Source organism: Schistocerca cancellata, chromosome 3 (assembly GCF_023864275.1).
Source record: "Schistocerca cancellata isolate TAMUIC-IGC-003103 chromosome 3, iqSchCanc2.1, whole genome shotgun sequence".
NCBI lineage: Eukaryota > Metazoa > Arthropoda > Insecta > Orthoptera > Acrididae > Schistocerca > Schistocerca cancellata.
In genome coordinates, this window is record NC_064628.1 from 884345720 (window position 1) to 884359636 (window position 13917).

General features: G+C 38.4%; 1 protein-coding gene across 7 annotated transcripts in view; it reads right to left on the reverse strand.

Moving 5' to 3' along the window:
* Positions 1 to 13917, reverse strand: part of LOC126175951 (cyclin-dependent kinase 11B) — a 134632-nt gene that overhangs the window by 95871 nt on the left and 24844 nt on the right. For all 7 annotated transcript variants that reach the window (XR_007535627.1, XM_049923037.1, XM_049923036.1 and 4 more), the window contains exon 2: positions 4268 to 4421. Coding sequence is in view for 6 of the 7 variants with exons in the window: in XM_049923037.1 (XP_049778994.1) it covers positions 4268 to 4421 (154 nt within the window). In the remaining variant the exon portion in view is untranslated. The remainder of the gene's footprint in view (positions 1 to 4267; positions 4422 to 13917) is intronic.

Consider the following 13917-nt stretch of genomic DNA (forward strand, 5'->3'; position numbering starts at 1 on the left):
GATCAGACAACAGAGAGCAATAAACGAGGAAATGGGAATACAAAAAGATGTAAAAATTACAACACGGCTCAAGTGGACTGCACAGCCTTTGCAGAACAGCAATAGTAAGACAGAAGAAAAAAGGAAGGAAATAACTTGCGGACCTACGCATGACAGCCTGAAGAATGGGACTGAGGATCATCAAAACAAAACAAAGGCACTGGGGGTAAAAGATGGACAAATTTAAATACCAGGAAGAATACATACAAGGAAAAAATAGAAGCAATGAGGGAGTAATACAGAGGATGAGGTCAGCCTTTAGTATGACCAGAAATACAATACAAAGAATATATCTACAGATGTTAAGATTAGGGCAATGGTGAAGACTGAAGTAGTACATGCAGCTGAGACAGTAACACTAGGAAGACATAGTGTCGAACAACTAGAGAAAGGGGCACAAAAATTCTGAGGAAAACACTGGGATTTAAAACAAGGCATCAAGAAGATTTCTAAAGCTGGGATTACGATGAAAAGTGATGGTGAGAGATGGATGTGAAGACCAAGTGAAGAACTGTACAGGAGCATGAGAACAAATATTAGGAGAAATCAAACTGAAAAGGACAAGATTTGCAGGATATGTGATCAGGATGAAAATGGAGAGAATGACAAAGAATGTACAGGGAATAATGGACAGGACACATGGAAAGCCAAGAACCAAATAGGTTGTTCAACTTAAGGACTAGTTGGAACTGGGAAACAGGATGGAAGGGAAGGAAAATGGAGGAAGCAATTAACCACCAATGAATTTACAAGAGATCAATGACAGAGATATAGAGCCACCAGTGGAGCAGACATGAGGAAACAATACTGAAGATCTCAGAACAATTGGATTTAACATCCCGTTGACATCGAGGTCATCAGAGATGGAGCACATGCTTGCATTGTGTCAAGGATGGGGAAGGAAATCGGCCATGCCCTTTCAAAGGAACCATCCTAGCACCTGCTGGAGTGATATAAGGAAATCACGGAAAACCTAAATCTGGATGGCTGACACAAGTCTAACCCATTGTTCCCCCCAAATGTGAGTCCAGTTTGCTAACCACCGCACCATCTTGCTCAGTGTGAAAGATCAGGAAGGATGAAGAGGATGTCGGAGGAGGAGGAGAAGAAGAAAATGCAATCCACAAAGGAGCTATCAACAGTTGTGAAGAGGCTATAACGAAAGAAGAAGAAAGACTGTCAGTAATGTCTGCAGATGAAGGAGATGCATTTTTGACTAGCTCTGTCATCTCTCATAAAACTTGCATACAAAATTACATGGCCTAGTCAAAACAAGGCAGTAAGAAAGGGCGAAGGATGGGTGAGGAAACTCTAGCATAAGTAGCATTAATGCAACTGTGTTTTTTGACTAGAATGTCATTTTTCATTTTGATTTTTGGCATCAGCACCACACCAGCAACATAGCACATTTCTGGGACCGTTGGAGTGATGTTAGATTTGAATACTGCAGCCTATGGTGCAACCACTCAAGCCAGTCTCCTTTATGAAAATACCTGCCCCAAATGAAAGAAATGAGAGTGATAGCATGACTGCCCTCCTTACACTCCAAACTTAGCATGTTGCAATTATCACCTCTTTGAACTACACATGCAGGCACTAGTAAGTGAATGCTTTGAGGATGATGCAACTTTAGAAAACATACATAACTGGCTGGTGATACAACCTTACTCTTTTAATGGTCAGGGCATCAAGGGACAGCTAACACACTGGGTCAATAGGATTTCTAAAGTAGGGGATTACACAGAAAAGAGAAGTGTACTTGATTTATGGTGCAACAGTAAATAAAAAATGAAAGTCCCACAGCTTGAAATAAGCATCAAAATCTCCACAAAGCACAAATGGTTGTGGAAGCTGTGATGAAATTGTTGACAGTTCATTGCCAAGAGTGTGATGTAATGGGAGATAAAGGAACAATAAGTCACATTATATGGCACATGGTCAATTACCGTATTTACTCAAATCTAAGCCGCACTTTTTTTCGGTCTTTGTAATCCAAAAAATCGGCTGCGGCTTAGAATCGAGTGCAAAGCAAGCGGAAGTTTTGAAAAATGTTGGTAGGTGCAGCCACAAGTAACAGAGGTGCAGGACGAGCTTTTTTTCTCCGCCCCGAGTTTCGACCACTGCATTTTCATACATTATCCAATGAAGTACATACAAATTCCGTATTGTTCATCTTCGAATGTAGCATAATTTCAATGTACTACGAAAATCCGACTGGCAAGACTGTTTGGGATGTTTGTCAACATGGCCAACTCTACGCTCTCAATTTTTTCCTACCTGTGACAAGAAATGGTAGCTAATAGGAACTTTTATGAATTGTGTATCACATGCAGTATTCTCTTCACCATAAGAATACGAATATAAATATTTTGCCACGTATTTTTCATGTTTGCTGCTATCTCATTTCAATCCTGTCTGCCTAATAAACTACGAAACTAGAGTGAGACAACAGCAAACGCGGAAGAATATACGTATCGTGTCACGTTTATATTCGTATTATTCTTATGCCTAATAGTGATACAGTCAGAAATGAAGCACGGCAACTGACTAGATTTTTAAACCTAAGATGACTAATTTCTGTGCAGAATTTGATGTACTAAAGAAGCGGCCGCAAAGATTTTCAAACGGAGAAAAATTTTCACCTAATTCTCGTTCAGAACATGTTCTATCATACGCAGTCTATTATTTGGTTCTTGTTGATCATTATCAAAGAAAGCAGCAGTGCAACTAACAACAAATAGCAGTCTCTTGCCATTGTTTCACTAATGAGACGATTCCTCTTTTTTTTTTTTTTTTTGTAAGCGGCGGTAGCGCGCACAAAAGCAAGCCATGCCGCGAGCCGCGACAGGCCGTAAACACGCACTATCAGAATGCGACAAACAATGCGACAAACAATGCATGACACAGTACAGTAATGCATTTTCAGCTTAAGAGTGACACAAACACCTATAACAAAGAAAACGGCAATTATCAGATCGAAGCAAACTAAGCAATCGATTCAAACCAGACGAAGCACGTGAAAAAGGAAGGGTACCCGAATAAATACGGACGGAGCGCCTGACGCGTAGCAATGGCTACCTGGTAAAGCTTAACTGCTATGCTTACGACTCGAACCAAACTACTGTAGCTGTATCGTCATTCATTCGACCTAAATTGTGTCTCGTATTACAATGGACCAACTTTGTTTCGATTTGGAGGTGCAGCCTAAAACTTTTCTCTCCCCTTGAATTTAGAGTCTAAAATTACAGGTGCGGCTTAGATTCGGGAATTTTTTTTTCCTTCATTTCGAGTCTCATTTTTCAGGTGCGGCTTAGATTCGAGTAAATACGGTACCGTAATTTGTTACAGAAACAGCCACACCATCTTCAACCCCTCACTACTGAGATTATCCTTCCTATGGAGTTTTACTCTCTTTTCCGCCATATGTATCTCATATCAGAGGCAATATTCTTCCCCCCCCCCCCCCCCCCCCCCCCCTCATACTCTATCTTGCTCAGATACCAACAAATGGATTGTTGCTGACTAACTGGGAGGTTCACCCATGCAAACTGTGGATTGCACATATTCTAAGTGTGATTATCAAATGTATAATAATTTTAGTTTTTCTGTACTCTGCCCCCTCTATTAGGTGGATGTTGGTGATATAGTCAAAAAGCCACTGACACTTATGGAGCTTCTATTTCATATTCCAGTACTGATTTCCTCAATTTTTGGCTCAGCATTTTTAGCAGCATTTAATTGGTGTTACAGCAATTCATGCTGACTATGTATTCTTATTGCCACTTTGGCTACTGACATGATCACGCTAGTTTAATTTTTTTTCTTTCTTTCCAGTTATTCTGACTTGGGTTACACTTCAAACTCTCTTTTAGATGAGTCCATCCCAAATTTCCTATTATTTACCCAAAGCATGAACACTTAAATGGTATCTGTATAAAATTTTTTTCAATTACAGCTATAGTCTATATCGTGAAAGACAGGCCCTGACAGTTACAGTAACCTTTGCACAGGTGTTGTGTGTATCTACAACAGTCAATTGTGTAAGACAATTTTGTATATATCTCTATGACAAAGGCTCAGTGATGATGCAACTTTATACGCAACTGTTATTTTCAGGCATGTAGCTTTGATACTGCCAGCAGTCTTTTGTAGTTTGCAGTTGAAAGATGGTAACAGCACTGTCAGCTGTCAGGGCTTTACTTTCGCTGTACAGAGCACAAATACTTACATGATCTCGGCGTCCACTTTCAGAGTGCTTGTCACGCTTGGTGCTTCCACCACTGCGTGAGCTCGATTTGTGATGATGATGATGCAGAATTGCAGCTTGTGGTGGTTTAATGTCTAATGAATCTGCAGTGTCATCTGCCTCCTCTTCTGACATTCTGAAATAGTAAATGATGATAACATTTCAGCAACAATTTATTTGATATACTACTGAATGAAAGGAAAGATGAGAAGAATTATACACTTTGAAGCATGGAAGATATTAATAAACTTTAACCACAGGATATTTCTGAGAACTTCTCAGTGTATTAAAGATGAGCAAGATCAAGTCTAAAACAATGAGGTTACTAGGAAATCTATATGATTCACTCTGCCCAGATGAGTCACTTCGGGGAAAATATTCCTAACAGGGTGATTCCATGTCAAGTGCTCTAGGGTTAGTTTCCTTTCCTCTGTCAAAGCTCATCCAGCTGTTTGATATTCTGTCACATCTCCTCACCACAGTTTTTTAATGTATCTTCAGGATTTCCCAGTGATTGCCAACATTCTTGGGTAGCTGGATGTACTGCTGGATATTGCAGTCTTCCTTGCATGATATTTCAGTCCCGTTGCTTGCCGCCTTCATCAGATGCTATCTAACACTGAAGGATGGATCATATTCATAATGTGTACCCTCTGCCTTCTTGCTCTATCTGCAGTCTGCTCCCACTCGTGCTGCTCTTAGATGTCAGTGTCTGCTCAAGTGCTCCTTTTTCAGTACAAGTCAAATGGTCACGTTCTGTTACGGTTGTACCGAGATGTTCTGTTGTCAATCTGTTCCAACTGATAGCATGTTAGAGGTTCCTGTGCTAATGAGTTCTGCATTTGTTGTGTTTTCAACAGATTCAAGCAGTACCCAGCAAAGGCTCATTGCAAACAAGTGTGGCACTGATATTTTTGGCATCTGATGTCAACACTCCTTGTAGATTGTCCAATATGTGACATGCCAGTGCTTTGGCAAGACATATCATAAATACCCGATCATCTTTAATGTTCCATAGTAGCCGTCTTGTAGTAATGCAAAGGGTACCAAATTTGTTATAAAAGTCAGTAAATTACTCAACAGACAGCATTTTTCAGTACAGGTATTTCATTCATTCCAAGAAAGTGTCGATTCGTGACAACATCCAGACAAGAGTTGACTAATCTGATTCCATTTTAGCAAACTAATAATTTCTCTCAGGCGATAAAATTTTATTGATTATGAAATACAAGTTCTTGTAGTTTATTCGAATCGGAAATGTTTCATTAGTAATTACATGCCGTAATTTATTTGTTTAATATGAAGGTGTTTTGAATTCTGTATGCATAAAAATTTTACTCTGAGGTGAGTTATCACTTAGAGTGCTAAAAGTGCGCATGTACAGTTCGCTGATCTATGTGGTGAATTTTATTTCGTGATCTTGACCCAAATGGAGAGTAGACCCAGTTTCGAGGTGAGTTATCACTTAGAGTGCTAAAAGTGCGCATGTACAGTTCGCTGATCTATGTGGTGAATTTTATTTCGTGATCTTGACCCAAATGGAGAGTAGATCCAGTTTCTTTTAAACTTTACGTGAGACAGACACATCATGTTATTACAAAAGAGTCGTTTAGCCCATTAGGGAAAACTGAAACCAGCGTGCTCGATTTGAAATACATTACACGCGTAAATCGCGTACACTTGTTGAAAATGCGTTCAGACTTAATGCACGAAGTTGCAAATTAATTTTGAGACAAGTGCTGATTTTGACAAAAAATGAACTGAAAGTTTATTCAAAATATTGAGGTCCAGTTTTAATTGAGACACATATCACCTTGTTGATTATGTTGCCTATCAACATTGCAAAACAGCTTAATTAATTCATTAGAATGATTTGTCACGTAGTAAGGCCCATTACACACACAAAATGTTACACGAAGTTTGCTGACCGCATGAGAGCATTTTTCTTTCCATAAATGCCAATAAACTGGCAATTTCAAAATTAAATTATTAACTGTTGCATAACTTCACTGATTGTCCTACACCGCTACAGAATTGGCGTATCATGTGTCTTCACAAGAGATCTCAAGAAGCCGGGATAAACAAGAAGAAGAAAAAGACTAAAGAAGAAGCATTGTTATATTTGGTGCTGCAACTTGGGGCTTGAAAAGGATATACTAACAACTTCAGGCCCAAGGCACGAACTTCAACCCATTGGAAAGGATAAGTACTTACAGCTAATGTGAGATACTTGCAGGTATGAGTAGGATAGACATAGTACAAAAGAACAGTTCTACGGTTGGTGAAAGTATACTTTGAGTTGATACTGATATTTTATCAACTCAAAATATACTTTCACCAACCATAGAACTGTTCTTTTGTACTATGTCTATGATACTGATATTTTCCCCCCCATGAACCATAGACCTTGCCGTTGGTGGGGAGGCTTGTGTGCCTCAGCGATACAGATAGTCGTACTGTAGGTGCAGCCACAATGGAGGGGTATCTGTTGAGAGGCCAGACAAATATGTGGTTCCTGAAGAGGGGCAGCAGCCTTTTCAGTAATTGCAGGGGCAACAGTCTGGATGATTGACTGATCTGGCCTTGTAACACTAACCAAAACGGCCTTGCTGTGCTGGTACTGCGAGCGGCTGAAAGCAAGGGGAAACTACAGCCGTAATTTTTCCCGAGGGCATGCAGCTTTACTGTACGGTTAAATGATGATGGCGTCCTCTTGGGTAAAATATTCCGGAGGTAAAATAGTTCCCCATTCGGATCTCCGGGTGGGGACTACTAAAGAGGACGTCATTATCAGGAGAAAGAAAACTGGCGTTCTACGGATTGGAGCGTGGAATGTCAGATCCCTTAATCGGGCAGGTAGGTTAAAAAATTTAAAAAAGGAAATGGATAGGTTACAGTTAGATATAGTGGGAATTAGTGAAGTTTGGTGGCAGGAGGGACAAGACTTTTGGTCAGGTGAATACAGGGTTATAAATACAAAATCAAATAGGGGTAATGGAGGAGAAGGTTTAATAGTGAATAAAAAAAAAATAGGAGTGCGGGTAAGCTACTACAAACAACATAATGAACGCATTATCGTGGCCAATATAGACACGAAGCCCACACTTACTACAGTAGTACAAGTTTATATGCCAACTAGCTCTGCAGATGATGAAGAAATTGATAACATGTATGATGAGATAAAAGAAATTGTTCAGGTAGTGACGGGAGATGTAAATTTAATAGTCACGGGTGACTGCAATCCGACAGTAGGAAAAGAAAGACAAGGAAACGTAGTAGGTGAATATGGATTGGGGGTAAGAAATGAGAGAGGAAGCCGCCAGGTACAATTTTGCACAGAGCATAACTTAATCATAGCAAACACTTGGTTCAAGAATCATGAAAGAAGGTTGTATACATGGAAAAAGCCTGGAGATACTGACAGGTTTCAGATAATTATATGATGGTAAGACAGAGATTTAGGAACCCGGTTTTAAATTGTAAGACATTTCCAGGGGCAGATGTGGACTCTGACCACAATCTATTGGTTATGAACTGTAGATTAAAACTGAAGAAACTGCAAAAAGGTGGGAATTTAAGGAGATGGGATTTGGATAAACTGACTAAACCATAGGTTGTACAAAGTTTCAGGGAGAGCATAAGGGAACAATTGACAAGAATAGGGGAAAGAAATACAGTAGAAGAAGAATGGGTAACTTTGAGGGATGAAGTAGTGAAGGCAGCAGAGGATAAAGTAGGTAAAAAGACAAGGGCTAGTAGAAATCCTTGGGTGACAGAAGAGATACTGAATTTAATTGATGAAAGGAGAAAACACAAAAATGCAGCAAAAGAAGCAGGCAAAAAGAGACCTTCGGAGAAAGGAGAACCATCTGTACGAATATCAAGAGCTCAGATGGAAATTCAGTTCTAAGTAAAGAAGGGAAAGCAGAAAGGTGGAAGGAGTATATAGAGGGTCTATATAAGGGCAATGCACTTGAGGACAATATTATAGAAATGGAAGAGGATGTAGATGAAGATGAAATGGGAGATACAATACTGCGTGAACAGTGTGACAGAGCACTGAAAGACCTGAGTCGAAACAAGGCCCCGGGAGTAGACAACACTCCATTAGAACTACTGACAGCCTTGGGAGAGCCAGTCCTGACAAAACTCTACCATCTGTTGAGCAAAATGTATGAGACAGGTGAAATACCCTCAGACTTCAAGAAGAATATAATAATTCCAATCCCAAAGAAAGCAGGTGTCGACAGATGTGAAAATTACCAAACTATCAGTTTAATAAGACACGGCTGAAAAATACTAACGCAATTTCTTTACAGACGATGGAAAAACTGGTAGAAGCCGACCTCGGGGAAGATCAGTTTGGATTCCGCAGAAATATTGGAACACGTGAGGCAATACTGACCCTACAACTTATCTTAGAAGCTAGATTAAGGAAAGGCAAACCTACGTTTCTAGCATTTGTAGACTTACAGAACGCTTTTGACAACATTGATTGGAATACACTCTTTCAAATTCTGAAGGTGGCAGGGGTAAAATACAGGGGGCAAAAGGCTATTTACAATTTGTACAGAAACCAGATGGCAGTTATAAGAGTCGAGGGACATGAAAGGGAAGCAGTGGTTGGGAAGGGAGTGAGACAGGGTTGCAGCCTCTCCCCGGTGTTATTCAATCTGTATATTGAGCAAGCAATAAAGGAAACAAAAGAAAAATTTGGAGTAGGTATTAAAATCCATGGAGAAGAAATAAAAACTTTGAGGTTCGCCGATGACATGGTAATTCTGTCAGAGACAGCAAAGGACTTGGAAGAGCAGTTGAACGGAATGGACAGTGTCTTGAAAGGAGGATATAAGATGAACATCAACAAAAAGAAAACGATGATAATGGAAGGTAGTCGAGTTAACTCGGGTGATGCTGAGGGAATCAGATTAAGGAATGAGACACTTAAAGTAGTAAAGGAGTTTTGCTATTTGGGGAGCAAAATAAGTGATGATGGTCGAAGTAGAGAGGATATAAAATGTAGACTGGCAATGGCAAGGAAAGCGTTTCTGAAGAAGAGAAATTTGTTAACATTGAGTATAGATTTAAGTGTCAGGAAGTCGTTGCAGAAAGTATTTGTATGGAGCATAGCCTTGTATGGAACTGAAACATGGACGATAAATAGTTTAGACAAGAAGAGAATAGAAGCTTTCGAACTGTGATTCTACAGAAGAATGTTGAAGATTAGGTGGGTAGATCACGTAAGTAATGAGGAGGTATTGAATAGAATTGGAGAGAAGAGAAATTTGTGCCACAACCTGACTAGAAGAAGGGATCGGTTGGTAGGGCATATTCTGAGGCATCAAGGGATCACCAATTTAGCATTGAAGGGCAGCGTGGAGGGTAAAAATCGTAGAGGGAGACCAAGAGATGAATACACTAAGCAGATTCAGAAGGATGTAGGGTGCAGTAGGTACTAGGAGATGAAGAAGCTTGCACAGGACAGAGTAGCATGGAGAGCTGCATCAAACCAGTCTCAGGACTGAGAACCACAACAACAACAACAACACTGATATTTTAACTGTGTATAAAGATATTAGGAAGAATGTACACCCGAACAAGGAGAGTGGGAGATAATGCGACCCAGAGCTTGGAAGTGACAGGTGAGAGGAGTGAAAGCGGATATAATCCTCATGAGGAGGTAACTAGGGAACCAATTATGGACCAGCAATCACATAATTTTAATGAGGAAAATCTTGGTGAAAGAGTCCAAAATGTAATAAATGTAGGACAGCAATCACATAATTTAAGTGATAGTAATATCACTGATGTGAAGGCGACAGTAGAAGCAGACCAGAGCACAAGTAGAAATAGTAATATACAGGAGTCTATAATACCAAAGTCACACAGGAAAGAGTGAATCTTTCATCAAATGTTACAGAGCTTAAAGATGATGATATTATTAAATTCATGGCAATTATGCAACGTCAGTTAACTGAGAATATGCGATGTTTAAATGATAAGTTTGATACTAAATTTGATTCACAAACTGAAAAATTCAACACCCAAATGGGTTTACTCAATGAAAAATTTGGCAACAAGTTCGAGTCACTTAAAGATGATAACAGACAATTAAATGAGAAATTTGATAACTTAAAAGCAGAGTGGGGAGAATGATTAAATACTAAATTTAGTGAATTACAAATAAAAGTTTCCATGGATATGACTAACCTACACACCAAATTTATGGGTAAAATTAATGAGATGGAGAATAAATGTGAAACTATTACAAAGGGGCATAGTGATTTTTCAGATAAAATCTGTAACTGTGATAGTAATTACTTGAAGGCTAGTGTGCAATTTAAGGATCTGTCTAAAAAGATATCAGAATTTGAAATAAACACTTGCAAGGGCATAGATAAATATTTAATGGACCAAACTAAAAAATTAGATGATGATCTTTCTGAGTGGATAGAAGTTAAAAATAAGGAAATCGAAGAGGAAATCAATACCACTCTCGAGTTGAAACAAGCTGAGGTAGTTAAGGAAAAACAGATGGCAAATGATGAACTTATCAAGTTATTTACTAGTGAGTTTCAGGCTATTAAAGATAAAGTAACTGAAGAATTACGTAAGTGGCAAAGTGAAACAAACTGTAAATTGTCAGAATTAGAACAAAAATCTTCACGAAATGTATTGACTAAAGACAACTATTCCGAAGACATGCTTAGGAATAATAAATCCTGTAGTGAAGTAAAATTTAACTGCTGTGGGAACACACCTGATAAATTTTGTGCCTGTTATGGAAATGAAAATGATACTTTTGTCCAAAGGGGGTACTTGGCATCTTTAAAGGTTGAGACAAGCATATTCAAAAGCAGACACTTCTCCTACCTTTTCGACTGAAAAAGACGACATCCATCCAAAAATTTTCATCAACAATTTTAAGCGTATTTTTCCTCGCAGTTGGTCTGAATATGATAGACTTCAATTTATTGTGTCCAAGATCACAGGTGAAGCAGCACTGTGGGCTGCAGAAGCGAGTGAGAATTGTAATACATGCGTGGAGTTTGAACAACTTTTCTTAGCGAAATACTGGTCGAGTAGCAAACAAGAGAGGCTACGAAAGAAGGTGTATTAACTGGAATTTTACAATAGTAATCGAAGTTCATTAAGACAGTATTTCAAGAAATACATTCATAAAACAAGGTACTGGAGTGATCCTATTTCCCATAGAGAAGTGATACATATTTTGAAAGGAAGATTACCTATTCATATACGTGACAAACTTATAAATGTCCCTCATTATGACGTGGAACAGTTCCTGTCTGTGGTCGATTCGATCAATATAATACTAGAAGATGCCAGAGTATTGAATAGTAATCAAATGTCTACCTCACAACGTAATAATAATAATAATAATAATAATAATAATAATAATAATAAGGTTAGGCAAAATCTCACAACAAGAAGCGATAGAGCAATTAGATGAAAAGAAGCAGAAATTACAAGCATTGGCCAAACGACTTAGAAGATACAAAAAAAGTGAAAATAGAAGGAAACAAAACCAAACATTCAACACAAACAAAAAGAAATTTTACCAGACAGTAGATAACACACACATTAAAATAGACAATCCACCAAACATAACAGACATGGAACACTTCTGGAGCAACATATAGTCAAACCCGGTACAACATAACAGGCATGCACGGTGGATACAAGCAGAAACAGACATATACATGATGATACCACAAATGCCTGAAGTGATAATTTTGCAACATGAAGTCACCCAAGCAATTAATTCTACTCACAGTTGGAAAGCCCCTGTAAAAGATAAAATAGCAAATTTCTGGCTAAAGAAGTTCACCTCAACACATTCACATCTAACTAAATTATTTAACAGTTACATTGCAGACCCATACACATTCCCTGATACACTTACACATGGAATAACTTATCTGAAACCTAAAGATCAAGCAGACACAGCAAACCCAGCAAAATATCGCCCCATAACATGCCTACCAACAATATACAAAATATTAACTTCAGTCATTACACAAAAATTAACAACACATACAACACAGAACAAAATTATAAATGAAGAACAAAAAGGCTGTTGCAAAGGAGCACGAGGATGTAAAGAGCAACTGATAATAGATGCAGAGGTGACATATCAAGCTAAAACTAAACAAAGGTCGCTACACTACGCATACATTGATTACTGAAAAGCTTGTGACAGTGTACCCCACTCATGGTTACTACAAATATTGGAAATATACAAAGTAGATCCTAAATTGATACAGTTCCTAAACATAGTAATGAAAAACTGGAAAACCACACTTAATATGCAAACAAATTCTAATAATATCACATCACAGCCAATACAGATTAAGCGTGGAATATACCAAGGAGACTCATTAAGTCCTTTCTGGTTCTGCCTTGCTCTGAACCCACTATCCAACATGCTAAATAATACAAATTATGGATACAATATTACTGGAACATACCCACACAAAATCACACATTTGCTATACATGGATGATCTAAAACTACTGGCAGCAGCAAATCGACAACTCAACCAATTACTAAAGATAACAGAAGTATTCAGCAATGATATAAATATGGCTTTTGGAACAGACAAATGTAAGAAAAATAGCATAGTCAAGGGAAAACACACTAAACAAGAAGATTACATATTGGATAACCACAGCGACTGCATAGAAGCGATGGAAAAAACAGATGCCTATAAATATCTTGGATACAGACAAAAAATAGGAATAGATAATACAAATATTAAAGAAGAACTAAAAGAAAAATATAGACAAAGACTAACAAAAATACTGAAAACAGAAATGACAGCAAGAAACAAGACAAAAGCTATAAATACTTATGCTATACCAATACTGACCTACTCATTTGGAGTAGTGAAATAGAGTAACACAGACCTAGAAGCACTCAATACTCTTACACGATCACAATGCCACAAATATAGAATACATCACATACATTCAGCAACAGAAAGATTCACATTAAGCAGAAAGGAAGGAGGAAGGGGATTTATCGACATAAAAAACCTACATTATGGACATAATAGAGGGAAACATTCCACGTGGGAAAAATATATCTAAAAAGAAAGATGATGAGACTTACCAAACAAAAGCGCTGGCAGGTCGATAGACACACAAACAAACACAAACATACACACAAAATTCAAGCTTTCGCAACAAACGGTTGCTTCGTCAGGAAAGAGGGAAGGAGAGGGAAAGACGAAAGGATGTGGGTTTTAAGGGAGAGGGTAAGGAGTCATTCCAATCCCGGGAGCGGAAAGACTTACCTTGGGGGAAAAAAGGACAGGTATACACTCGCACACACACACATATCCATCCGCATATACACAGACACAAGCAGACATTTTGAATTTTGTGTGTATGTTTGTGTGTCTATCGACCTGCCAGCGCTTTTGTTTGGCAAGTCTCATCATCTTTCTTTTTAGATATATTTTTCCTACATTATGGACAGGTAGACAATTTAAGAAAATTCTTTCTAGAACAAGCAGAAACTAGCAAAATACACAAAGCAATCACTCATATAAATACATTGGCTACACCATTGCAATTTCATAACCACTTCTACAACCCTTTAGATCACAT